This window comes from Gracilinanus agilis, chromosome 1, assembly GCF_016433145.1.
Source record: "Gracilinanus agilis isolate LMUSP501 chromosome 1, AgileGrace, whole genome shotgun sequence".
Classification (NCBI taxonomy): Eukaryota; Metazoa; Chordata; class Mammalia; order Didelphimorphia; family Didelphidae; genus Gracilinanus; species Gracilinanus agilis.
Window position 1 is genome coordinate 219699961 of NC_058130.1, and position 25660 is coordinate 219725620.

At 35.3% G+C, this 25660-nt stretch overlaps 1 protein-coding gene across 1 annotated transcript in view; it reads right to left on the reverse strand.

The window, feature by feature from the left end:
• Nucleotides 1–837: 837 nt before the first annotated feature.
• Nucleotides 838–25660, reverse strand: part of LOC123249874 (radial spoke head 10 homolog B2-like) — a 78142-nt gene continuing 53319 nt past the window's right edge. The window contains exons 16-20 of the mRNA XM_044678975.1: nucleotides 21725–21856; nucleotides 17557–17688; nucleotides 16752–16845; nucleotides 3217–3415; nucleotides 838–1063 (exon numbers count right to left, since the gene is read on the reverse strand). Of these exons, the coding sequence (XP_044534910.1) occupies nucleotides 898–1063; nucleotides 3217–3415; nucleotides 16752–16845; nucleotides 17557–17688; nucleotides 21725–21856 (723 nt within the window). The 3' untranslated portion in view covers nucleotides 838–897. The remainder of the gene's footprint in view (nucleotides 1064–3216; nucleotides 3416–16751; nucleotides 16846–17556; nucleotides 17689–21724; nucleotides 21857–25660) is intronic.

Here is a 25660-nt window from a genome sequence, read left to right on the forward strand (position 1 = left end):
TTGGGTGGAACAATTGTTTCACTCTGCCTTTTGGTTGTTTCTGATACTCTAGGATTTGTTTTGAGGCATTATTTTAAAATTATATAGAGGAGAATTTGAGAGAGCTCAGAAAAGTGCCTGCCTTTACCCTGTCATCTCGGTTCTGCCCACTGTTATTTAAGAAGTGTTTTTAAAATGTTTCTAAGAATTGGTCCAACCATCCTGGAACATAAGTGACTAAAATGTTCACAGACCCTTTGATCCAGGGATTCCAGTGCTAGGCACAGACCACAAGGAAGACAGTGACAGAAAGTTCCCCATATGTACCAAAAAATACATAGCTACTTTTTAGAGTAGCAAAGAATTGAAAATAAAGTATTTATCTCTAAATTAGGAAATGGCCAAATGGATCATAGTAGACAAATATGATGGAATATTACTGTACTGTAAGAAAGACAGTGAATACAGAAAAGCATGGGAAGATATGTACTAATACAAAGTAAAAAATCAGCAAAACATTGGAAACTAAATGTTGCAAAATTCTGATAGTCCAAGCTTGCCTTCCAAGAAGAGATGAAAAGGCACCTTCCCCACATTGCAAAGGTTGGGGGCTCGGAAAAGAACACTACATGCTTATGTCAGACTTTTTTAATAAGTTGTCTAGTCTTGTTTTTTTTTTTCTTCCTTTTTATAAGGGATATAGCCTTCTGAAGTTATGACATGGTGAGATACACTGGAAAATATAGGTTAGTAGACAAAGACAAAAGATATTAGTAAATTTTTATTAAAAAGAAAGCTCCTAAACAGAAATCCAATACAACCATTTGATTTTATTGGTTATAGTGGTACAATTTTGAATTCCAAATTTCTTGTCACATCTACTTGCCTTGCTGAAAGAGTAAATCACCAAACATCATTTTACTTTTTCTTTTTCTTGGGTACAGGAACCTTAACTGCCTCTTCTTTAGGTGGACTTGGTGTAAAATGAGGTGTATCTTCTACCACTGGCTCTTTAACTGTAGTTTTAATTACTTCTGTCTCATTATCTTGTCTTTTGGCCTCTTCCTCTTGTAAGACATTAAGCCTAAAGACAAAATCAGAAGGGCATTTTATTTTTCTTTTCCAATTTGAAAACAAAACTTCCAACCTGTTTTCATATAAACAAAACTGGCAGTAGTTTTTGGCATTTTCCTAAGTGCCTGAAACAAAAAAACAGCTATCATCATCCTACAGCACTAATGTCAAATGGAAGGGGGGAAGTGGGAGGGGAAGGGACCAAACTGTATATCAGGAACCCTGCTGATCTCATAATGACTTAGAAAACCACGTATTACTATTTTCTATATTCTATTGTATTTTTATTTATTTTGTCAAACGTTTCTCAATTATGCTTTAATCTGATTCCAGCTACATTCTCTAGTGTTGCCTGGCTATGCATTTGACACTGCTGAGAGACCAAAAATAAATGACATCTGTAAAGTACATCACCACTTTTGTCCTAAAATCTGGAGCTTTTCCCAAATCTGAAGCACTCTATTATGTCCTTAAGACATTGAAAATGATGTCTCCCTACTGCCTGACTTTAGTAGTAGTTGCACCAAATATAACTAACCAAGGTGGTGGTTATTTTTGAACCCTTACCTTCTGTTTTGGTTCTAAGGCAGAAGAGTGGAAAGGGTTAGGTAATGGGGGTTAAGTGACTTGCCCAGGGTCACATAGCTAGGAAGTATTTGAGGCTAGATTTGAACCCAGGACCTCCTGTCTCTAGGCCTGGCTCTCAATCCCCTGAGCTATCCAGCTTGCCCCACCTCACTACCCCTGGTTTTTAAGTGTAGTTTAAATTGGCTAGGTTGACAGTGGACTCGTAGTAGCACTGTTGCAATTCCCATAAGATTTCCTCCATTCCAACCCATTTAGCATTGTTTTCTTCAATAGAATTGAGACATTTACAAATCATGGTAGATGTTTGACAAAATCTCTTATATTAGGTTAGAATTAAGACCTTTAAAGTCATTTTTTAAAAGTTAGCACTTAACCAACTTAGATTAGGAAACATTTTTGCTCTAGAGAATGGCAAATGTGATATCAGAATGTCAAAAAAAGGGAATAAATTAGAACAAAAACTGAAAACCATGTTTAAAAGAAGCTTTCTCATTCTAAAAGAGTTTTGTTTTTGTTTTTAAATGATTCTGAGGTTTTAAAATAGCTATACTTGTAAAATAGTTAAATGGTCCCTGTGATTCATAGCATTTTATTTATTTCACTTTTTCTAACTGACTGCATGAGTTTAAACTACACAAAATATGGTTTGACAGTCTTAGGAAGAGTTTTGATTTTTAATCAAAAAAGCATTTGGTGATGGCCACTATTCTCCTATATTAAACATAATTTTCAAAATGCTGGCAATAGAAATAAGATGAGAAATTGATGGCATGAATATTGGCAAAGAGAAGGCAAAATTATTTTCATACAACATCAGCTTACTTAGAAAACTCAGAGAATTTGCCTCCAAAATTGAGATAATAGCTTTACTAATGTAACAGTATTTAAAATAATTTCAACCCCCACCCTCACTGTTTCTATATAACAATAATAAAAACCAGGAGAGAATAATAATAAAATAAATTATATTCAAAATAACTACAAAATGCATAAGAAAAACAATTTTTTTGTTAAGTTGTTTCTAGTTGTGCCCAACTCTTTGTGACCCCATTTTGGGGTTATCTTTGCAAAGATATTGGAATAGTTTGCCATTTTTTTCTCCAGGTTATTTGACAGATAAGAAAACTGAAGCAAACCAGGTTAAGTGACTTGCCCAGGGTCACACAGCTAGGAACTGTGAGGCCAGAGTTGAACTCAAGAAGATGAGTCTTCGAGACTTCTGGCCCAGCACTCTATCCACTGCACCACCTACCTGCCCCAATAATGGCAATAGCTAGCATATATTTAGTCTCTTAATTTATTAACTTCATACATTGTTACTTTTCATATACTAACACATTTGATCCTCACAACATCACTGAGAGGTAGGTGCTATTATGAAATATCTGAAAGCTAACCTAAAAAGTGCAAGAAATAGAAAAAAACATCTTAAAGATAAAAAATTGATGTTAAAAAATCATTATACAAAATGTCTCATTATTATAGAATATTTGCAAATCATGATAAAGTATTCAAAGGGTAGTTTTGTCCTTTTTTTTACAAATTTAAATTTACTATTTATATTTTTAAAATTACCTTGCTTCCACTTCCTCATCTTCAATTTTTTTCTTCTCAGCTAGTTCTTCATACCGTATCTTGTTTTCCTTTACTTTTTCTTTTATGATTTCTTCATGTTTATATGCTTGAAACAAGATGTTCACAAAAAAGAAGTATATGTGATTGATCCATATGTTGATCTTTTCTTTTCTTCCATTTTTGGCCTTTTCAAATTTTTCTATAATAAACATTCATTAGAATTACTGTCAGTTCAATCTAGCTTATCTAAATATTTCCTTTTGTGATTTTATGATATTTGCTGAGACCTTTTGGTTTATTTTCTATCACATGATTATTTCTATTGGGTAGATTAATAGGATACTTCCTTTGTAAATGAATTGTTTGATGAAAAGCTCATTTTATCTAGAAAGAGCAACATAATTTTCTTCTGCACATGAAGCGAATGATTCTAAGATTTTTAATACTTTGAATTGAAATGTTCATGAAAATAAGCTTACAATCCTATTCTGCCTGTAAACTATGGCTATGGACTCTTTGTTCAAAGCAACAATGTCTCAAAGGAAACTTGTTCTGTGTATGTCTATAATATTCATAGAGAGGTCTAAACACTCAAGAAATTCCGAGAGTCTTGATCTAACCTATATGTAATTGGTTCTAACCTTCATATGTAGTTTTTCACTAGTGACAAGTATTATGATAAGATGAGATTTAATCAATGGAGTCCATTTCCCTCCCAGCTTAGTTTTTTGGGACTGTACATTTGGGAATGTAGCAGAACTACAAATATGACTCAGTTGATAGGCCAAATTTCATAGTCACTAAGAGCAATCTAAAATTTGGAGTCTAGGAAGACAGCTAAAATAGCAATTTCTTTTCATTATGGGATTGAGAGGATGCTTCATCTTTATTTCCTTTGAACTGTTGATGGTAGAAGCAACCATTGTGCACAGTTTGGGCATCTAGGCTCCAGATCAAAAAGCTTCTTTGCCTGATTTATAGTACTTTTTCATTTTCTTTTTTTATTGGAAAAGTAAGTCTTATTTTAATGTTTTTTCCAATTATATATGAAAACAATTTTAAACATTCTTAAATTTTTTTTGAGTTTTAAATTCTCCTCTTCCCTCCCCCTCCTTCTTCATAGAGAAGGCAAGCATTTTGATATAGGTTATACATGTGAAGACATGCAAAACATGTTTCTGTATTATATTGTGAAAGAAAACAAAATTTAAAAAATAATTTTTTTTAAAGTATGCTTCAGTCTGCATTCAGACGCCATCAATTCTTTCTCTGGAGGTGAATAGCATTTTTCATCATAAATTCTTGACAGTGTTCCTAGATTATTGTATTGCTGAGAATAGTCTTTCATAGTTAATCACTCTACAATATTGTTTCTTTACTGTCTACCATGGTCTCCTGGTCTGCTTACTGTACTTTGCATCAGTAAATCTTTCCAGATTTTTCTCAAAGCACCCCATACATCATTTCTTTTAGCACAATAGTATTCCATCAGAATCATATAACCACAACTTGTTAAGCTCCAATTGGAGAATGCTCCAATTGATGGCCATCTCCTTGATTACCAATTTTTTGCCACACAAAAAGAACTGTTATAAATATTTTTGTACAAGTAGGTCCTTTTCCTTTTCCTAAAAATCTCTTTGGGATACAGACCTAGTAGTGGTATTCCTGGGTTAAAGAGTATCCCCAGTTTTATAGCCCTTTGAGCAGAGTTCCAAATTGCTCTCTAGAATGATTGGATCAGTTCACAACTCCACCAACAGCATATTAGAGTCCCAATTTTCACACATCCCTTCCAGTTTATTATTTTATTTTTCTGTCATATTAGCCAATCTAATAGGTGTGAGGTGGTTCCTCAGCACTGTTTTAATTTGCATTTCCCTAATCTGGAGCGCTTTAGAGTGTATTTTCATATGACTAAACATAGTTTTGATTACTTTATCTGAAAACTGCTTTTTCATTACCTTTGACCATTTAATAAGTTGGGGAATGACTTGTATTCTTATTTGACTCTGTTCTGTAAATATTTGAGGAATAAGGCTTTTATCAGAGGAACTCAATATAAAAATTTTTCTCCAGTTTTCTTCTAATCTTGGCAATATTGAGTTTGTTTTTGCATTAAAAAATTAATCAATATAATCAAAATTATCCATTTTATATCACACCATGATTTCTAACTCTTATTTGGTCATAAATTCTTCCCTTTTCCATAGATCTGACAGGTAAATGATTCCATGCTCTCCTAATTTGCTTATGGCATCACCCTTTATGTCTCAATCACATAATCCACTCTACTATCTGTTTCTGCTTTACTGTGTATTTCCCTTTATCTCAATTTCCCCATTTATCCTTTCTCCTTTCACCCTGACCCTCGTGAAGTGTTTTGTTCCTGCCCACTGCCTTCCCCAATTCACCTTCCCTTTTTTTTAGCCCCTCCCCCCACTTTATCTCATCTTCTACTTCCCTGTAGAATAAGATAGATTTCTATATCCGGGTGTGGATGTTATTCCCTTTTTGAGCCAATTCCAAAAAGAGCTTTCTCATGACTCTTTTATGTGAGATAATTTACTCCATTCTACCTCTCTCTTCTCCTTTCTTCCAGTACATCCCTCTTTCTCATCCCTTAATTTAATTTTTTTAGGTAGTATCCCATCATAGTCAACTTACACTCATGTCCTCTATCAATGTATACTCCTTCTAACTGCCCTAATAATAATAAAGCTCTTAAGAATTACAAGTATCATCTTTGCATGTAGGAATATAAAACAGTTTACCCTTATTGAATCCCTATGATTTCTCTCTCCTGCTTATCTTTTTATGTTTCTCTTGGGTCTTGTATTTGAAAATCAGATTTTCTGTTCAGCTCTAGTCATTTCATCAGGAATTCTTGAAAGTATTCTATTTCATTAAATATCTCTTTTCTTCCTCTTGAAGAATTATACTTAGTTTCACTGAATAGATTATTCTTGGTTGTAATCCCGGCTCTTTTACCTTTCAGAATTTCATATTCCAGACCCTCTGATCTTTTAATGTAGAAACTGCTAAATCATGTGTAATCCTGACTGTGGCTCCATATTAGAAAATAAGTATTATTTTATTAGTTTAGAGATAAGAAGTAGAGAAGCTGGCTTGAGGAAGAATTGGAGTTTCAAATAGAGCTGAGAGAGAGTGTTAATTTCATATGTTGGCAGTTGTAACTATTATTCTATGATAGTTACACGCTCTGGCTGTGGCATTTTGGCTGTTGGCTTCTGGCAGTTGACAGAGCCACAAGCAGGCTCTTTTCTCTCTCAGGGCTAGAGAAGGTAACATCTTTGCCTCTCTATCTCTGTCTGAATGAAAGACTTGAAGGAGTGGAGTGTTTTCTTTTCCAACTTGGGAAACAGTATTTATTTATCTGTTACTATGTATAGATTGGTTAAACTCTGAAAAGACCAAAGAAAACACGGTCTTTGGTTTGGACTCTGAGTCTATTAAGGCTCAGAGTCCTAACCTGATTCTTGTTGAGACTCAACCAGCTAGCCTTGGCTATTTTTATAACTTAAAGGCAAAGTTAAGAATTATAGTGGTAGTTTTAGTTAGAATAGCATAAAATTTTGTTAGTTAGATCAGGGAGTATTAGCATAGCCTGTGAACCACAAGAGAAGTGATTCCTTGGGGAACCTGGGAGTTTATTTGGGTGGAGTTAGAATCCCTTAGAATTAGAAATCCTTTTACCCTTATATATATTTTAAATAAAAAGTTTAATTTTCTATACAAGAGTCACTTTAGTGTTCCTTATGCCTAGCCCTGAAGGGAAGTTCATCTTTGAGCTTCACTTCACTTTGAAGATACTTTTGAATAACATTTATCAAAAGTATCAGAATCAATTTTGAGCCTTTATTTTCCTCCTATCTGGCTCACATATTTTATTTTTACAGTTTGGTGAGACACAAAAGGACAAGGAACCTAAAAACTCTGATTTTAAGGGTCCAACTGTCAACTTGGGCAACTGGAACCATTATCTCAGCAGGGGATCTGTTGAAGCAGCTAGAGCTGACAGTTTCACTGTAAGCTATAATAACAGTGAGCTGAACTCTAGGTTGGTAAAAAACTCATCTCCCAGTCAATTTGATACAAAGACTCTGCTCTCTCAGAAAACCTGGTGAATTAGCTACATAAAATCACCATGGAATTTTTTCTGGTACCTATGACTTCTCTCATTTTTACTATTATACCAGCATACAGAATTTACTTGCCTATGACATTTTAATGCCACTACTCTCATTGACATTGTTACAACTAATCTCTTATGTCCCTCTGTTACTATTGTTTTTCATGAGGATCAAATCTTTGGCAGTCGTGTTTAAACATTTAAAAGCAAGCATTAAACAAGCTACTACAAAGAATGATCAAATGTTAAAAGTGAACTATCTAGAGACTAAACTAGATAGAATGCAAACTCAATATAAGGAATTACTCAAGGCTAAAGGGACAATGGCAGAAACTAAAGAATATGAAGCAACTAAATTAGAGGGTGCAACTAAATCAGATAAACCAAATAAATTGGAAATGGAAACTGAAGCATTGGAAACCAACTCATATGTTCCCTAAGAGAGGTACCAATAGTGAACCCAGAGCATGATATACAGAATATCATATGCCACAAAAGGTTTTCACAAGCTGATATTGACAGTTTTAAGAAAAATACTCCAAAATATGAAAAAGATCCAATGGGAGTTGTAAGGCAGTTCAAGCTCTTACTTAAGCTTTACAACCCTTCTTATTTAGACTTTGACATCCTTATGGATGAATTATTGACAGAGAAAAATAGCAGATTATAGATGACACTAATAATAACCCTCTAATTGCCGAATGGCCACCTGAGGACCCTGGTTGGGAGAGGTTTTGTACCTCTGTTGTGGGGTACAAAAACTTAACTACAGCCAGGGAGGCAATAATTGAAACATGAGACAAAATTCCAGACATCCAGGAACCTGGTCTAAATATGAATGCCTAAAGTAGGAAGTGGGAGAAACTTCTTCCATTTTCCTCGATTGAATTATTGACTATGCAGAAAAATGGATTGGGTTGGATATTTTAACAGACAAAAACGTAAATCATATTTGCAGGCAGTTTGTGAAAAATGCATGCCCTGTGATCCGAAATTATTTTTGGAGTAACTGTCCAAATTGGTTTGATATGGGTCTTGATGAAATTCAGAGAATTGCTAACTATGTTTTCGAAGATGAAAAAGATAGGTAATCAAAAGAGAAAAATTATATAATTGATAATTTAACCAAAGAAATCAGAGAGCTTAACCAAAATCTGAAATCCAGTGAAGTGCAGGAAAAAACAGTAGCTGCACTAAGAATTTAAGATAACCCAGAAATAACTACAACCCTAGACAATACAGACAAACACCAAGATATTTCCTTTGTGAAAGACCTGGTCATCTCATTAATGACTGCAGATTTAGGGGACAATTCTTTGGACAAAATTTGAGGGGAAACCGAGACAATAGATTTAATAGCTTTAATGGATTCAGGCAAAATGGATATAGAAATTATGAGTTTAACAACAAATTTAATAATGGATTTAATAATGCATTCCAGTATAGGAGACCAAACTACCCAAATTATTTTGATACTAGATGCTACTATAATTCACAACAAGCCCCAGACCTGAATACTATGCAAGAATATATCAAAGTAGGCGCTCGTTCAAAATATTTCCAAGTAGCTGGTGAGAATCCCCAAAACACAACATACAAAAAGGTGCGACTTCATTATGAAGGTGTGCCAAGAACTGTGCAGTTAAAGATCTAGTATATGGAGAAAATGAACTAGGAACTATGGGCAATGAAATAATAACTAATGAAAATGACAATAGGAAATCAGTATAGGAGAAATCAATGAAGAATTAGAGAATGAGAAACAGGAACAAGTGTTGAGGTTTCCTGATCCTAGTGTGCTAGCTCCTGTAATGCCTATCCATTTTCCAGAAAATAGCACAGAACCACATGTAACCTAAAAATAGGAACCCATGGGTAGGGTCTTTCCACCTTAAGCTGTTTGTGTATTAGAAAAAGAATTGTGGCTGCATTGCTCACATGTGAAAAAAGCAACAGCAGCAGAAGAGATTTCATCAGACAACACGGCTGCAGTCAAAAAGATATCAGAAGAAGAAATGATTCGAGAAGAAGACTAACTTAGAGACAAAGAGCAAGATCAAGAGAAAGGAGAAGACCACATAGAAGAAACAGAGAAGATGACAGCTTGATGAATGAACTGTAACAAAGACATTGCAGAAAAAAAAAATCATCACCATTCTAACATTACACACTTTTACTATAGTTGCAAACAAACACTACATAGTAACAACACAAAGACAGAAGACAGTAGCTGAGGAGGTGACTTTAAAGATTTGGTAAGTATTCACTACAAAATAGTATGCACATATAGGACACATTTCTCACAAACTCTGCAACAACATAACCAGGTGATAAGTATTTATAGAAATTAATACAGATAAATCACCTTGGCAAAATAATAATTTTACACATTAAATTAAGAAGATCTTATCTCACAGGAAGACTTTATATGTTCCTAGGAGATAACATCAAGAAAACATACATGTCTTTCAAAAGGAAATCTTTAAGGTTTTCTTAGACTATCTTAAGGGGGGGAAGTTGATTTTCCTCCTGCAACATGTAACTAGTTTATATATAACATATACACAGGTATAGAAATTGTATATATCTATATATTTCTATAGATGTATATATAGTTAAATTGTTACAAAGTTTTGATTTTATTAGTATAGTAATTTGATTTTGAGTTTTAATGTTCAAAACTCAAAATCAAATTACTATACTAATAAAATGTAACTACATTAAAACTCAAAATCAAATTACTATATTAATAAAATGTATACTAGGTATAGCTTTAGAATTACATAGAATAGCAAGCATATGGGAAAGATTTTTTTTCTCTCCATATACTCAAAGGGGGGAAACTATAAGGATGATATTAGAAAATAAGTATTATTTTATTAGTTTAGAGATAAGAAGTAGAGAAGCTGGCTTGAGGAAGATTTGGAGTTTCAAATAAAGCTGAGAGAGAGTGTTAATTTCATATGTTGGCAGTTGTAACTATTATTCTATGATAGTTACACGCTCTGGCTGTGGCATTTTGGCTGTTGAGTTCTGGCAGTTAACAGAGCCACAAGCAGGCTCTTTTCTCTCTCAGGGCTAGAGAAGGTAACATCTTTGCCTCTCTATCTCTGTCTGAATGAAAGACTTGAAGGAGTGGAGTGTTTTCTTTTCCAACTTGGGAAACAGTATTTATTTATCTGTTACTATGTATAGATTGGTTAAACTCTGAAAAGACCAAAGAAAACACGGTCTTTGGTTTGGACTCTGAGTCTATTAAGGCTCAGAGTCCTAACCTGATTCTTGTTGAGACTCAACCAGCTAGCCTTGGCTATTTTTATAACTTAAAGGCAAAGTTAAGAATTATAGTGGTAGTTTTAGTTAGAATAGCATAAAATTTTGTTAGTTAGAACCACAGGAGAAGTGATTCCTTGGGGAACCTGGGAGTTTATTTGGGTAGAGTTAGAATCCCTTAGAATTAGAAATCCTTTTACATACATACATACATATATATATATATTTTAAATAAATAGTCTCTAGCATTCCTTGTGCTTGGCCCTGAAGGGAAGTTCATCTTTGAGCTTCACTTCACTTTACCACTGAAGATACTTTTGAATAACATTTATCAAAAGTATCAGAATCAATTTTGAACCTTTATTTTCCTCCTATCTGGCTCATCTATTTTATTTTTACAGTTTGAATCTTTATTCTCTAGTTCTTTGTCCTTATTTTTGTGGCTCCCATATTTTATTTTTATAATTTATTTTTATTTTTACATCTCCGTGAGATTTGTATTGTTTGTTTTTAGCCGTTTGTGATATTTTCTCCTTGACTTGGGAGCACTGGAATTTAACTATAGAATTCCTAGGAGTTTCAGGAGATGAAGAGTAGATTCTTTCAACTTCCATTTTATTCTCTGCTTCTAGACCATCAGGGCAGTTTTCTTTGATAATTCCTTGAAATATGATGTCTAGGCTCTTTTTTAATCATGGCTTTCAAGCAGTCCAACAATTCCTAGATTATCTTTCCATAATCTATATTTTCTTGGGCAATATTTTTTAAATAATAAAATTTTTTTACTTTTATTTTTTGTTTTTATTTATTTTTTAAATTTAAATTTTATTTTAATTTTGAATATTTTCCCATAATTACATGTTTCATGTTCTTTCCCTCTCTTCAAACCCCCTTAACCCCTCTTAGCCGACACACAATTCCATTGGGTTTTACATGTATCATTGATTAAGACCTAATTCCATATTATTCATAGTTGGACTAGTTATCATTTCTGGGCAATATTTTTCCAATGAGATATTTCACATTTTCTTCTATTTTTTTATTCTTTTGACTTTGTTTCTTGATGTCTTATGGAATTAGCTTCCACTTGTCCAATTCTTATTTTTAAGATATTATTTTCTTCACTAAATTTTTGTATATACTTTTTCATTTGGCCAATTCTTCTTTTTAAGGAATTCTTTTCTTCAGTGAGCTTTTGATATCTTTTCTCATTTTTTGTACTTTCTTTACCAAGCTATTGACTCTTTTTTCATTATTTTCTTACATCACTCATTCTCCCCCCTCCCAATTTTTCCTCTGCCTCTCTTATCTAATTTTTAAAATCCTTTTTGAACATTTTTCAGGAATTCTTTTTCAGGCTTAAGACAATTCACATTTTAATTTGAGACTTTGCCTATAACTATTTTGACATTGTTGTCCTCTTCTGAATTTTGTGTTTCCATCTTTCCTATCACCATAGTAACTTTATATAATCAGGTTCTTTTTTTTTTTTTTAAACTAATTTTTCCATTCTATTTCTTGACTCTTAACGTATTAAATTTGGGCTGTGCTCCCAGGGTGGAAAGGCACTGTCACAAGCTTCTGATTTTTAGTGCTTCTATTTTCTGAGCTAAATTCTAGGGATTATGTTTTCATTTCTTCCAAAGTAGTATGATCTAGGAAAAGATCTCCTGAACTGTCTGTGAGTGATCACAAGTACTCTTTTTCTGTCCTGGAACTGTTTCTAGCATCCCACCTCCTGCTAGTGACTCCTCCTTGCTCTAGAGGACTTCTACCTGGAACTGCATGTGAGCAATGCAACAGAGTCTTGCTCCCATTGTCAGAAAAGGGTCCCTTGTAATCTCCTGACTAGTTGTACAAACCCTTACTGTCTGGGATGAGAACTCTGAAAACTGCAGCCATCAACTCAGTTCTCCCAAGGGCCACTGCTGGCTTGCTGGATACATCCTACACTGGGCTGCACTCCATTCTCACCAGAGAGACAGACCTTTCTTGCCCACCATGCAAGTTATATATTATATGGGCTAGTAGATTGTTTCACCTTGTCTTTTTATTGTTTCTGCCACTTTGAAATTCATTTTGATTGATTATTTTAAAATTGGAGGGAAATTTAGAAGAGCTCAGACAATATTATGCTATTATGTCAATTGATAATCAATATTACTCTGTAATCTGTCCATTTCCTTAAAACCCCATTTCTTAACCTAGCTCAAAAGGAGACCTCTCTGCCTGAACTAAAGTATGGTTGAGGAATGAGATCCCTCCTATCCCCTAAAGCAGTGATTCCCAAGTGGACACCACTGCCTACTGGTGGGTGCTGCAGTGATCCAGGGGGAGCAGTGATGGCCACAGGTGCATTTGGGGGCAATGAATAACTGTAAGGGGGCACTGGTAGTATGTGACAGGGGGCACTAAGTAATATTTTTTATGGAAAGGGAGTGGTAGGCCAAAAAAGTTTGGGAACCACTGCCCCAGACTTCTGCCACTTTAAAAGTGGGATCTATGCTTCTGTTTAACCAGTAAACAGAGAACCAGCTTGTACTAGGTCCCTCCCCAGGGGACAACTCCTTTTCCTTGCTTTTCCTCTTCAAATTTAGAGGTGGCTTGGTCTCTAAGGGAGAGGCCAAATCTGATTGATATGGTTTTTTTCTAGCCAATTTTGCTAGAATCTGTGACTCTCATGAAGGAACTAGCATTCCTTAAGTGTCAGAGAGGGGTATAATCAGCCACATTTTGAGGCCCATCCACTCCATTACCAGTAACTCCCAAGATGAATAGAGAGGAGCTGAGAATGAGAATCCCACCACCTCATTAAAATGTCTACCAATCAGGATTGTCTTGCCTTTGCCAGGTGAAGTCTAAATGATGTACTGTCAGACCAGGTCTTTGGTCACTGAGAGAGGATACATACAATTTATTGGTTACTGCTAGCCTAACTAATAAACTGATCATTCTCAGGTCCTTGCTTCTTGCTGAAGTGCCAGTATGACTATTTTACTAACACTATATATGTCACAGTTATTAAAATAATATCTTGCTCTGAGATAGACTAAGCTTTGACATCATTTTTACTTGCCATGTTGCTAATCTTCTAAGTTGTCTTGAGCAGGAAAATTGTTTCACCCCATCCTTTTGTTGTTTCTGCAACTGAAGATTTTGTTTTGAGGTGTTATTTTAATGTTGTTTGAAGGGCAATTTGGGAGAGCTTAGGTGAATCCCTACCTTTTCTCCACTATCTTTGGTTTATAGTACTTTTGCAGAAGATGGTGAGGTCTAAACTATGTTTATGCTGGAAGGTAGCCACGTTAGGATAGAGAGAATTACTAGATATACTGAAGTAACAAATTGTCCTCATTTATGTTCATGGTAAATTTATCATAGAAAACAAAGCAGAAAAATGAGGAAGGAGCCATTTTAAAGGAATACAAACTCTATCGCATCACTGCTAAACTGCTATTCTCTTGTGAAAAAAAAATCCTCAAAGAAGTAATATCACATCTCTCTTGCAGAGAAGAATTAAGGATAATCCAGAAAATATTTTATAATGAGATTTAACTTTGAAAGACATTTTCATACTTAGATTATGTTTAGGTGTCTGATATCTTCTCTTAAAGATCAACATACCTGATATCTTCATAGCACTTTCTTCAAAATCAGGAATGTGTTGGCGTGATGGTCCTGCTTCCTCTTTATCTTCTGATTTTGAGACTACGTCTGAACATACTGATGGCTGTACCTGAGAATCAAGTGTCACACTTCGAGCTGTAAGATGATAAAAAGTTTTCGTTGGTTCCTAAATTTTTAGCAATGGAAAAGATGTTAGCCATCTAGTCCAACCAATCCTTTTACATATAAGAAAAACAAGTACTCCTAGAGAGATTAAAGGCCTTGACTAAGCTCAATGTCAGGGCTGGGTTTTCTGTACCCACAGCCTAGTGTTTTTTTCTAAATGCTTTTCATGAATCACAAATCCAGTTTTCTGAATCATTTTATAATGCTCACACAGAAAGGACATATAAAAAGGATTGAGGAGGCCAGAATATCCAAAGAGCAGTTATAAGCATAAGTAGAAATGAAAAGCAGAAATGACAAACATCACATATGTGTGTACATATATGCATATATATACATATACATGTTTATATGTGTACATAATTTATTCTGTTTATATATATATTTAATTTTATATACCACCCCCAAGTTTAGCAAAGTGCTTGATAAAGTACCTCTCTTCTAGAGGAAAAGATGGAGTACATGGACTGGAAAATAGTTTAAGAAATGATTGATGGCTGGATTCAATGAATCATTTGACTGACTTGATAGGAGGTACACAATAGAATTCTACAGAGCCATCTGCTTGGCCTTTAATGATGCATGTGAGATTAGAGAAAAAGGCACAAGTTCCTTGCTTATCAAATTTGTAGATGACATTAATTGAGAGGGAAAACTGGTATACTGAATGATAATGAAATTCAATATATAGAAATGTAAAGTCTTACAATTGAGTTTAAATAGTAGTTAGGTATCGGAGGAGATTACTAAGGAATTTGTCTGAACAGAGATCCATGGTTTTAGTATATCCTATGAAAGCAATAGAGGCCAGTATGGTATTCTATTCTGAGAACCACTTAGAGGAAGCCATAGGATTCATTGAATAAACTAGGTCTGTTAAGTCCAAAGAAGCCTGGAGAGAGATTGTGGGTTTATTATCCAGGATTTTGACCATCCCCAACCCCCATTTCCCAATCTTTCCCCACTCTGACTTCATTTCTCTATCTTTGACTCGATGTGCTAATTTTACAATTTAGTAACCACAATCCATATTCACCCCCTTGACCTTTTTTTCCTTCTTTCTTACATTCTTCTTTCCTTATTTCTTGCTTCCTTCCCTTCTTGCCACCTTCCCTCTCCCTTCCTTTCCCTTCCTTTCCCCTTCATTAAAAAAAAAAAAAAAAAAAAAAAAAAAAAAAAACAACCCTTATCTCTGTCTTAGAATTGACATTACATATCAGTGCTAAGGCAGAAGAGCACTAAGGGCAGGGAAATTGGGGTTAAGCAACTTGCCCCAGGGTCACACAGCTAGGAAGTGTATAGGGCCATATTTGAACCCAGGACTTCCTATCTCTGGGGCTAGCACTCTATCCACTGAATTACTTAGCTGCCCTTCCCTTGACCTTCTATCAACCTGTTAATCCAACATCCTGGGTAACCTCCATCCTTTGAGTTCTATGTTCTTGATACCAGGCTCCTGAACTTCAAAGTCATTAAATCAGAATGGTTTTGCCAACTACAAATTTTTTGGTATCTACCCTCAGCTGGATCACTTAAAGAGCGCAACCAAAAGAGGGTCCAGAATTAAATAGAAGGAGGTGATTAAGAGAGGTGGATAACATTTAGAAAACTGTATAGTACTTGGAATGGTCCCAAACTGCTCCACATCAGTACTCTTCCATTGATACTGTCCGGCTACTTACTTTGGGACCTCCATAAGATCTTGGAGAAATTCAAATTATAGATAACCCAGAAGTCACGACAGACCTAAGCAGGCAACACTATTACATAGGAGAAGGAGTAAAAAGGTATCATCAAGGTCATGGAGGCCAGAAAAGGAGTGAAACTTGTTGTCATGAAACAAGAATGAGAAGCAAAAGAGATAGACAACACGCACATGACACTAATACTCCCAAGATGTTAACTCACTGGAGAAATGATACCAGTGCATTAGAAAGGCAAATTAATGGAGAATATATGTACCAATGTGACCATGGCATGTCAACAACATGTATACATTTCTACAGACAACAAGAGCCAACAAATATATACATATCAGCTTGGAGCTGTTAGGTCCTTCCTAATGTGGAAACTTCCTTTTCTGATGCAGATCATTTGTGATCTATAGATTTACAGAATTGCCGAGGATACCAAGAGGTCAAGTGATTTGCCTTTTTTAAAGGCAAAACTTGCATCCAAATCTTCTTGATTCCAAAGCTTTTTCTGTTGTGCCATGCTGACTTTTCCCAAGCATAATATTTTCTAATATGTGTTATATATACATAATATATCTGAAACATGAAAATGGCCTTTAATATAGAAATATAAGAAAACTCACCCAGTTGTGCTAAAAAAAGTGATATACCTTTTCCCATGGGTTTAGGCGTCAATTTAGAACCCTTTTCATCACTTACAGACTCCTTGGATTTTGTCTTAGAGAAAAATAAATAAGATATTTTAATAGTACAATAATTTATAAATAAAAATTAGTTTTCTCTATCTTTATCTTTAGTTAATTTTTAGCTAATGATGGTATTTTTGACATACGGATTTTTTTTTCCTTTTTTTAAGGATATTTTCTTTAAGGTAATTTGATTATTGTAGCAACTCACATCAAGACTCAAGACTTTAAGGATCTATGACAATCATGGTATTTGTACTTCCTCCACTAGAGGAGTTACTAGCCTCGTTATGTCATTGGACATAGTTTTTAAAAGCTAAAGAGTATGACTAGAAGTTTCCACAAGGAGTCCATATGAACTTAGAAAAGCTAATCATAGATAACAGGGACACACTCTGCTGGGCCCATACTCAAAAGTCCTTCCAGTTTGGTAGGACTTGCTGAAGCTTGTGTTCCTCTTGAACATCCTTTAAAAGAACCCAGGATTACCTTCATACCAAGAAGAGGTTATCAACTGGTATTTAAGTGGATTTCCTTAACTATGATAAAATATGCATATTTATGCTTCTTAAATAATTAAAGATCTTCAAATACCTGCCAATAACACTCTCCACAACTAAAAATAATATATAAGTCCTTATGGGGCTGTGGAAATAATATTTACAATGGATACAAAGCCACAGAGGGATTATTTTTACAGTTAGGAATACAAATGCAGCCCACTATTTGTTAATTTGCAAACCTCAGGTTTCCTCATTTTGTTCATTTCTACTGGTGGCAGTCCTAACTTGCTTGAAGAAGACTTTGCACTAACAAAGTGAACGATATCAGAGTCATAACTGGTTAAAGCACTCATGCTCCTGGTTGAAACATTCTAATAAAAAACAAATATATAGTTGTTATAAGTGATGGTTCTCTTTGGAGGGAAAGGAGGAGGTTTTTATTTGTTAATTAAGGTGAATTGAAAAGAAAAGGCACCAATAAAAGCGAAAGAAAATCTAAAAGGAAGGTAAAAATATACACCCATCAAATTGGCAAAAATGATAGAATACAAAACCAAAGTTCCATCACCCTATGGAAAAATACTGTTGGTAGAATTAACAAGCATGTAAGGGGACTTGAAGGCAAAAAGGAACCATCCCTGTTTTTAAGGAGTTTTGTACTGGCAGGAGAAACAACACTATGTACACATGTAAATAGATACCAGATTCTGACAAATGCAAAGTAATTTTAGGGAGAATCTTCTAAGAGAGAAATTTGTCAAAGTACAAGAAAATTTACAGGAATAATCACTGCCCTAATAATTCCATTAATAATGAGGGCAGCTAGCATTTAAAGAGCACTGTACAGTTTGCAAAACACTTTACAAATATTGTCTTATTTTATCCTCATTCGCCCTGAGAGGTAGGTGTAATTGTTTTCTCTATTTTACAGATGAGGAAATTGAAGAAGGCAGAGGTTACATGACTTTCCCAAGGTCAGATATGTTAGTAATGGGAGACTTCGTTTATCTAGACATCTGTTAAAGTAAGCTCTCTGTGTTGAAAGCAGAGAAGCTAATAATTTCTTGGCTTGCACTGATATTAACTTCATCCTTTAATAGGTAGAAAGAACCAATAAGAAGGAATAAGAAAAGATTCTCAACCACAAGGAAGAATTCATTGCAGGGGATGGAAATGATGGCAAACTTGGAGGAAAATGACCACTACATCTTAGAATTTGAGACAGACAAAAAAAAGTAAAGTTGGAATTAGTCTGACTTGGAGCAGGAATTTTGAAAGGGTGGATTTCTAAGAGTTCAGAGAAAAGATAGTTGGGCTCTTATGACCAAAAAGTTCTACAGGAGGAATGAGAAGCACTTAATGAAATTTAGAAGACATAAGAAAAACATTTCTGGTTTGGAAGAAAAGGAAAAGTTGTTTTAACAATGTGGACACAGAAACACAGCCAAGATGGTGGAATAAGACAGGAACTCCCTGAGCTCTCCCAAATTCACCTGCAAACAACTTTTTAAAAGCCTCAAAACAACTTTTGGAGGAGTGGAACAAACAAAAGCAGGGCATGGGGTGTTCGAACGATTTCCCAACCAAAGACAACTTAGAAGGATGGCAGAAAAGCTCTGACTTGCTATGGTAAGAGGAGAGTATAGTCCAGCACAAGCAGCATCCAGGTGCACCAGCAGCAGGCCATGCCCCAGCAGCTAGGCTCCCACATCCTCAAGGAGAGCAGGCCAGCATCCAGGCCCCTGTGCAAAAAGTTTGGGACAATGGTCCCTCTACCTCAAGAGTAGAGCTCAACCTTAACATAAAGTTAAATCATGAAATAGGCTAGAAAAATGAAATGAAAAATAATGACCAGAAATTTAGCATGGTGACAAAGAATATCAAAAGAAACTCAAAGACAACAATGTCAAAAAACCCACATGAAAAGTCTCATGGAATAATGGGAAATGGTGTCAGGACAGAAAGAACTCCTGAAGAAGCTCACAAAAGTATTTTTAAAATCAAATGAGAGAGGCAGAAGAAAAATGGAAAAAAGAAATGAGAGTGTTTCAATAATGAAAAAAGAGTCAATAGCTTGTTAAAGGGAACACAAAAAAAAGGGAAAAGATGTGCAAGAATTCAACAACTCCTTAAAAAGTAGAGTTGCCTAGCTAGAAAAGGAGGCACAAAAGTTCAATAAAGAAGTTCCTTAAAAATTAGAATTGGTAAAGTATTCTATAAGACATGAAGAAGCAATGAAACAAAATAAAAAGAATTTTAAAAGGGGGGTGGGGGGAAGAGTGAAATATCTCATTGGAAAAACAACTAACCTAGAAAATAGATCTAAAAGAGTTCATTTAAGAATTATCGGACTACCTGAAAGCCATGATCAGAAAAAAGAGCCTAGACATCATATTTCAAGAAATTATCAAGGAAAACTGCCCTAATGTTCATGAATAAGAGGGTAAAGTAGAAATTGAAAGAAGCCACTGATCACTTCCTGAAAGAGATCCCCAAATGAAAACTCCCAGGAATATTATAGCCAAATTCCAGAGCTCCAAGGCCAACTCTGCTACTGTGAGTCCTTGAACAAATTACCTAATCTTTCTGGGACTCAACTTTATCATCATTAAAATAAGACTAGATAATTGAGTTTCTCCCCATTCTAAGTCCATAATAATTATCATTCTATTATCCTGGAAACAGATGGAATGAGAGTAAACTAACTTCCTTTTTTGACATCCTTTCTAGACTAGAAGATTACACAGAGACGCTCCAAGTATATAGATTATCTAGATTTTAACAGCATTTGCTGAAATCTCTGATGATGTTTTAGAGGGCTTCATTAAAAGATGTGGATTAGACAATAATACGATTAGGCAGATTCAGTGGCTCTATTCTTGGTTCCAAAACTACTTAGAAGGCAGCCTTCACTTGAGCCCCCCCCCCCCCAAAGAGCTGGGCTTGGGCCTCTACTGTTTAACATTTGTATCAGGATTTGGATAAAGGTCTGGAGGACATGACTGTCAAATATGCAGATGGCACAAAGCACAGTAAGAGCTGATATTCTAAACATCAGAGTCAGAATCTAAATATTGGGTCAAATTTAATTAAATTTAATGGAGTAAGTGTAGTCTTGCATTTTGGTTCAGAAAATCAATAGGTAGAAAGCGAGGGAGGTATGATTATCCATTTCTTCCTGAAGTTAGAAATCTCTAGCACTTTCAGTGGGGCAGCTAGCATAGAGTACTGGACTTGTAGTCAGGAACTCATCATCACAAGTTCAAATCTGGCCTCAGACAATTACTATCTATGTGGCCCTGGACAAGCCTCTTTGTTTCAATTTCTTCATCTCTAAAATAAGCTGGAGAAGGAAATGCAACCCATTCTAGTATCTCTGCCAAGAGATAGTGTCATGAAGAGTCAAACACTACTGAAAAGACACAACAATAAATTAGCTGGGTTTTTTAAATAACGCCCTTTATCCTTGGAAGCCTTTGAAATCCTTCCCTGAAAATTGGAACACCAATCCATTGTTAGGAGAATTGTGATCTGATCTAGCCATTCTGGAGAGCAATTTCAAATTATGCCCCAAAGTCTATAAAACTGCACACCCTTTCATCCAATAACACCACTACCAAGTCTATATCCCATAGAGATCCAAAAAGGGGGTGGGCAGAAACCTATTTGTACAAAAATATTTATAACATTTCTTTTTGTGGTGGTAAAGTAAGGGGATGCCCATCAATTGGAGAATGGCTAAACCAGTTGTGGTATGTGACTGTGATAGAATACTCCTGTGCTATAAGAAAAGATAAGCAGGATATTCCAAAAATATCTGGAAAGATCTACAAGAACTGATGCAGAGTGAAATGAGCAGAACCAGGAGAACACTATACACAGTGACAGCAGTATTGTACGATGATCAACTGAAAATGACTGAGCTATTCTTAGCAATACAGTGATCCAAGATAATTCTGAAGGAGTTATGATGAAAAATACCACCTGTTTTTCAGAGAAAGAATCAATGGAACATGAATGCAAATCAAAGCATACTCTTTTTCACTTTTTTAGGGTTTTTTGTGTGTTGGGTTTTTTTGGAGGGGGGAGTTTGCTTTATATGAGTTCTTTAATAATCAGATCAAAACAGAAATATATTTTTTGTGATCACACATATGTAACCTGGATCAATTTGTTTGCCATCTTAGGGAGAAGAATGAAAGGGAAGAAGGGAGAGAATTTGAAAAATGCTGTGAAAATTGTTATTATATGTAAATAGGAAAAAAATAAAATATTGAAAAAAATAAATTCCTGCCTGAAATTCTTCCCAATTTTGGCAAGATTAAGCCAGTAACAGAAGGTTAAAACACTCCAGGAGAAGAGGTACTTGCTATACTTAAATTTTAAAATTAGATTTTTTTTTTTTACCTGATGTGTACTGACATATTTGACTGCAGTAAAATCATCAATTAGATGACCTCCTTGTTGCTTCTCTATTTGCGATGTATCGCAATAAAGTGCACAGCCTAACAGAGCTTCAAAGAATTCTAGAAAAACCAGCTGAAATGCAAACAAAAAAATATTATTCATCTCAACAGGCACTTCTCATATTGGGAAGATCTTTATTTCATAAGTAAAATAGTTTGTGGAGAGATTTAATGAGGTACTTGAGTGCCAAAAACAAAAAGCACTTTATATTAGGTAGAGTATTTGTGTAACATTATATTGATCTGTATAAAAAAAATCATTGAATCTACAAATCTGATTACATTAAAATATTTTATTTAGCAGATCTTTCTTTTAGGAAAAAGTACCCACTTTAAAAGCATTTTAGGATTGTATTTCCTTTTTTTCCCCTGAATACTGAAAGGAGAAGCAGCACTTTTTTTTAGCAAGCAAAAGATGAAACTTACACAAAAGAATCAGTTCTTTCTTCCAATATGGCACTGCAAAGTCAAACATTTAGCTGAGTCTATCACAGGCTCAGGTTAAACAAATGTGACTATAGCCAGATGGTTTGACACAGAGTTCAGAAGACCTGAGGTTAAATTCCATCTAAGACACATACTAGCTACATGGCCCTGTATCAGTCAGCATCAGTTTCCTCTGTCCCACAGGGCTAATATGAGAATCAAATTAAAAAAAATTCAAAACACTTTGAAAACCTTAAAACAACTTAAGTACTGACTATTAAAATAATTATCATCATTACCTGGCTCCATATCTCTGCATTCTTTTAATTTTACAAACTAGAATTGTTTAACCACTATTTATAGGTAGAGCTCTGCTCCACCTACCCCATACTTCCAGACTCTGGGGCCAATTCTGACCCTCTCTAAAAGAAATATATGGAGACAATTCCTTAGGTTTGCTTCTTGGCCTTCCCTAAACATCTAGTCCCATTCCCCTAACTTTAATCCTATCCCCAAACTTTAATCTCCATGATTGGTCCACTGATATTTACCGCCAATGTCCACTACTTGTTTATTTCACCCCTATCAATTGTCTCCTCTGCCTAACTCCACACCACCCAGACTTGGGTAGACTGGATTCTGGACTCCTTTTGGACTTTTGGCTTAGGATATTTGCCTTTCCTTCTCTCCTTTATACCCCATGGTTAATGTACCAATTTCAAATCTATCTTGGATTCCAGTACTTGAATTAGATAGATCTTAACCTGGGTTCCATGTCCTGTAGACCCATCCTGAAAATTCTGCTTATTCCTAGAGTACTGACCTCCCTAAGTCTTACCCAAGAACGCTCTGTTTGAGTTCCATTTCCAACAATAGTCTCCCAGGAGATATAATTTGGGAAACCCAATTTAATAGCATCCTTAAGCCAATGATAACCAAAACAACTACATGTTTCTCCCTTCTGTGAGGTTACAGTTTTAAAGAGAATGTAAATGGTGTATGACATTTCCTAACTGTGTGACCCTGGACAAGTCACTTAACCCCCATTGGTTAGCCATTTGTCTGCCTTAGAACCAATCTATAGTATTGATTCTAAGATGGAAGGTAAGGATTTTTAAAAAAGTGTATAAAGAGAATGTAAATAATAGTTTATGATCTGAGATAGGTAAGGAGTCTGTTATATTCATGTTTTGGGTGAAATCAATTTATTCTGCTGTCTATTAGAAGTCAGAGCCCAGAGGGTATGGGAGGCAGAAAGACATAACTTTTTGTAAACAAAGCCCCAGAGATGGGAGTGTTGTCTAGGAGGGTCAGATGGGGGGGGAGGGTGATGAATGGATTTGTAGTTGAGGGAGGTAGTAGCCAGTGAAAGGAAAAAAGACTTTCCTTACTTTTGATTGTTGTTTAGGGCCAGCCTTGATTACTCAAAAGGATAAATGTCTTCTTCTGAAAGTCAGCTCTACAGATCCAAATGTAAATGTTGTTTGCTAACGGTTTTATACAAAATTATAATTATGGGTATGGTGGCCGAATAGATCACTGATTTCACTCACAGTTATCTATCACTTTATATATATATTACACATTCATGTATTATCTTATTTATTACACATTTTATTTTATTTGAGCCTCACAACAACCCTGTAAGGAAGATATTTTTTTATCCCCATTTTACAAAGGAGGAAACTGAGGCTCAGAATAACTTGCCCAGGGTCTCACAATTAGTTTGGGGAGCTGAGGAAGGATTTAAATCTTTCTGATTCTAAGTCCAACACTCTACCCCATTTGCTACACTATGCTATCTGCTTCCCTAATTGAATTTGACATCATCGTTCTTGGAACTTAGTCTTGGAACTGAATTCACAATTTTTCCTTTTAAGAAGCAAGAGAACCAATCCTACATTTCTTCATCAAATAACTTCAGGGAAAGAACACCACTAAAGGGCAGCTGGGTAATAGAGTGGATAGCAGGCCATGTCTGGAGTCTGGAGATCCTGGGTTCAACTCTGACCTCAGACACTTCCTAGTTGTATGACCCTGGGCAAGTCTTAAACCCCAATTGCCTCGCTCTTACCATTCTTCTGCTTTAGAGTCAATATTTCAATTTTTCTAAAAAAGGGAAAGAACAGGACAAGTCTCAGAGTTAGATGACCTTTTGCTCCATCTCCAACCAACACACATTAAAACTGTGGCAAATCTCTGGCCCTTTCAGGTTTCTTCATCTAGAAAATCTCTGCCTCCTTTCAGGAATATTTGAGGAAAGCACTCTGAAAATCTTTAAGTGATACAGAAACGTGACTGATAATCACAAGGATTATGCTCATATAAGTAGCCTACCTAATTTTTCTAATGAAGCACTGTGAAGGTACAAGGTTAAAAAATCCTTATTGAGGGGCATCTTGATGGCTCAGGGGATTGATTGAGAGCCAGGGCTGGACAGGACAAGAGTCCTGAGTTCAAATCTGTCCTTGGACAATCCCGATTGCCTCGTTTTACCACTCTGCCTTGGTATCCATTCTGAAGGGTTTTTTAAAAACTTTATTAAAAGCTAACATAAAATTTTTTTAATTAATTGTGATTCTAAGTTTGAGTGACAGCAAGTGCCCACAGCATAAGAATATGGAAGAAGTTGGATTACTTCTCACATTTAGGCAGTCTCCCAGATTCTGAGAGACTTTGGGTGCTGAAAGGATTATTGACAGCTATGATTAATCTGTTCATATCTGAAAAGATAATTTATAACTGTTCTTTCTTACTATATACAATCAAGATCAAACTTAAATAATAAAAGCTAGCATTTATTTAGAGGTTTAAGGTTTGCAAAGCTTGATCTTACTTGATCCTCATAACACTGGAAGGTAGGCAGTGTTATTATAATCCCATTTTACAGTTCAAAAAACTGAGGCAGAATTGACTCAGATCTTCCTAACTCCAAGTCCAGGGTTCTATCTACTGAATTACCATGATTGTTACTTAAGAGTTCTTTGCTATTTGTGATTCTGCCTTATTTTCTTGGTTCAGTGGATAGAGTGCTGCCCAAGAGTAAGGAGGACTTGAGTTCAAATCTGACCTGAAATACTCTCAGCTGTGTGACCCTGGACTATTGTTTGCCTCAAGTTTACTGTCTGTTAAATGAGCTGGAGATGGAAATGGCAAAAAAAAAAAAAAAAGATACTCTGTGGGAAGCCAATAAGAGAATAGATAAAAATCTGAGACCCCTCTTTTGACACCTCTTATGATCCATGCCTTTTCTTATTGGAAAAACATTATAGAGTTATTGGAAAGTCCATACTCAGACCAGAAGCTACTGAGTTAACAATTTCTCTCCTTGATAATTAAGAAGTCCAAACCCTAAAAAATATATTACTTAGATAAGGATTGGAGCCAGACAATTTAGTCCAGACTATCTGACCAGGTGCAGATCTGTAAATCAAGGCAGAACGCAATTAGT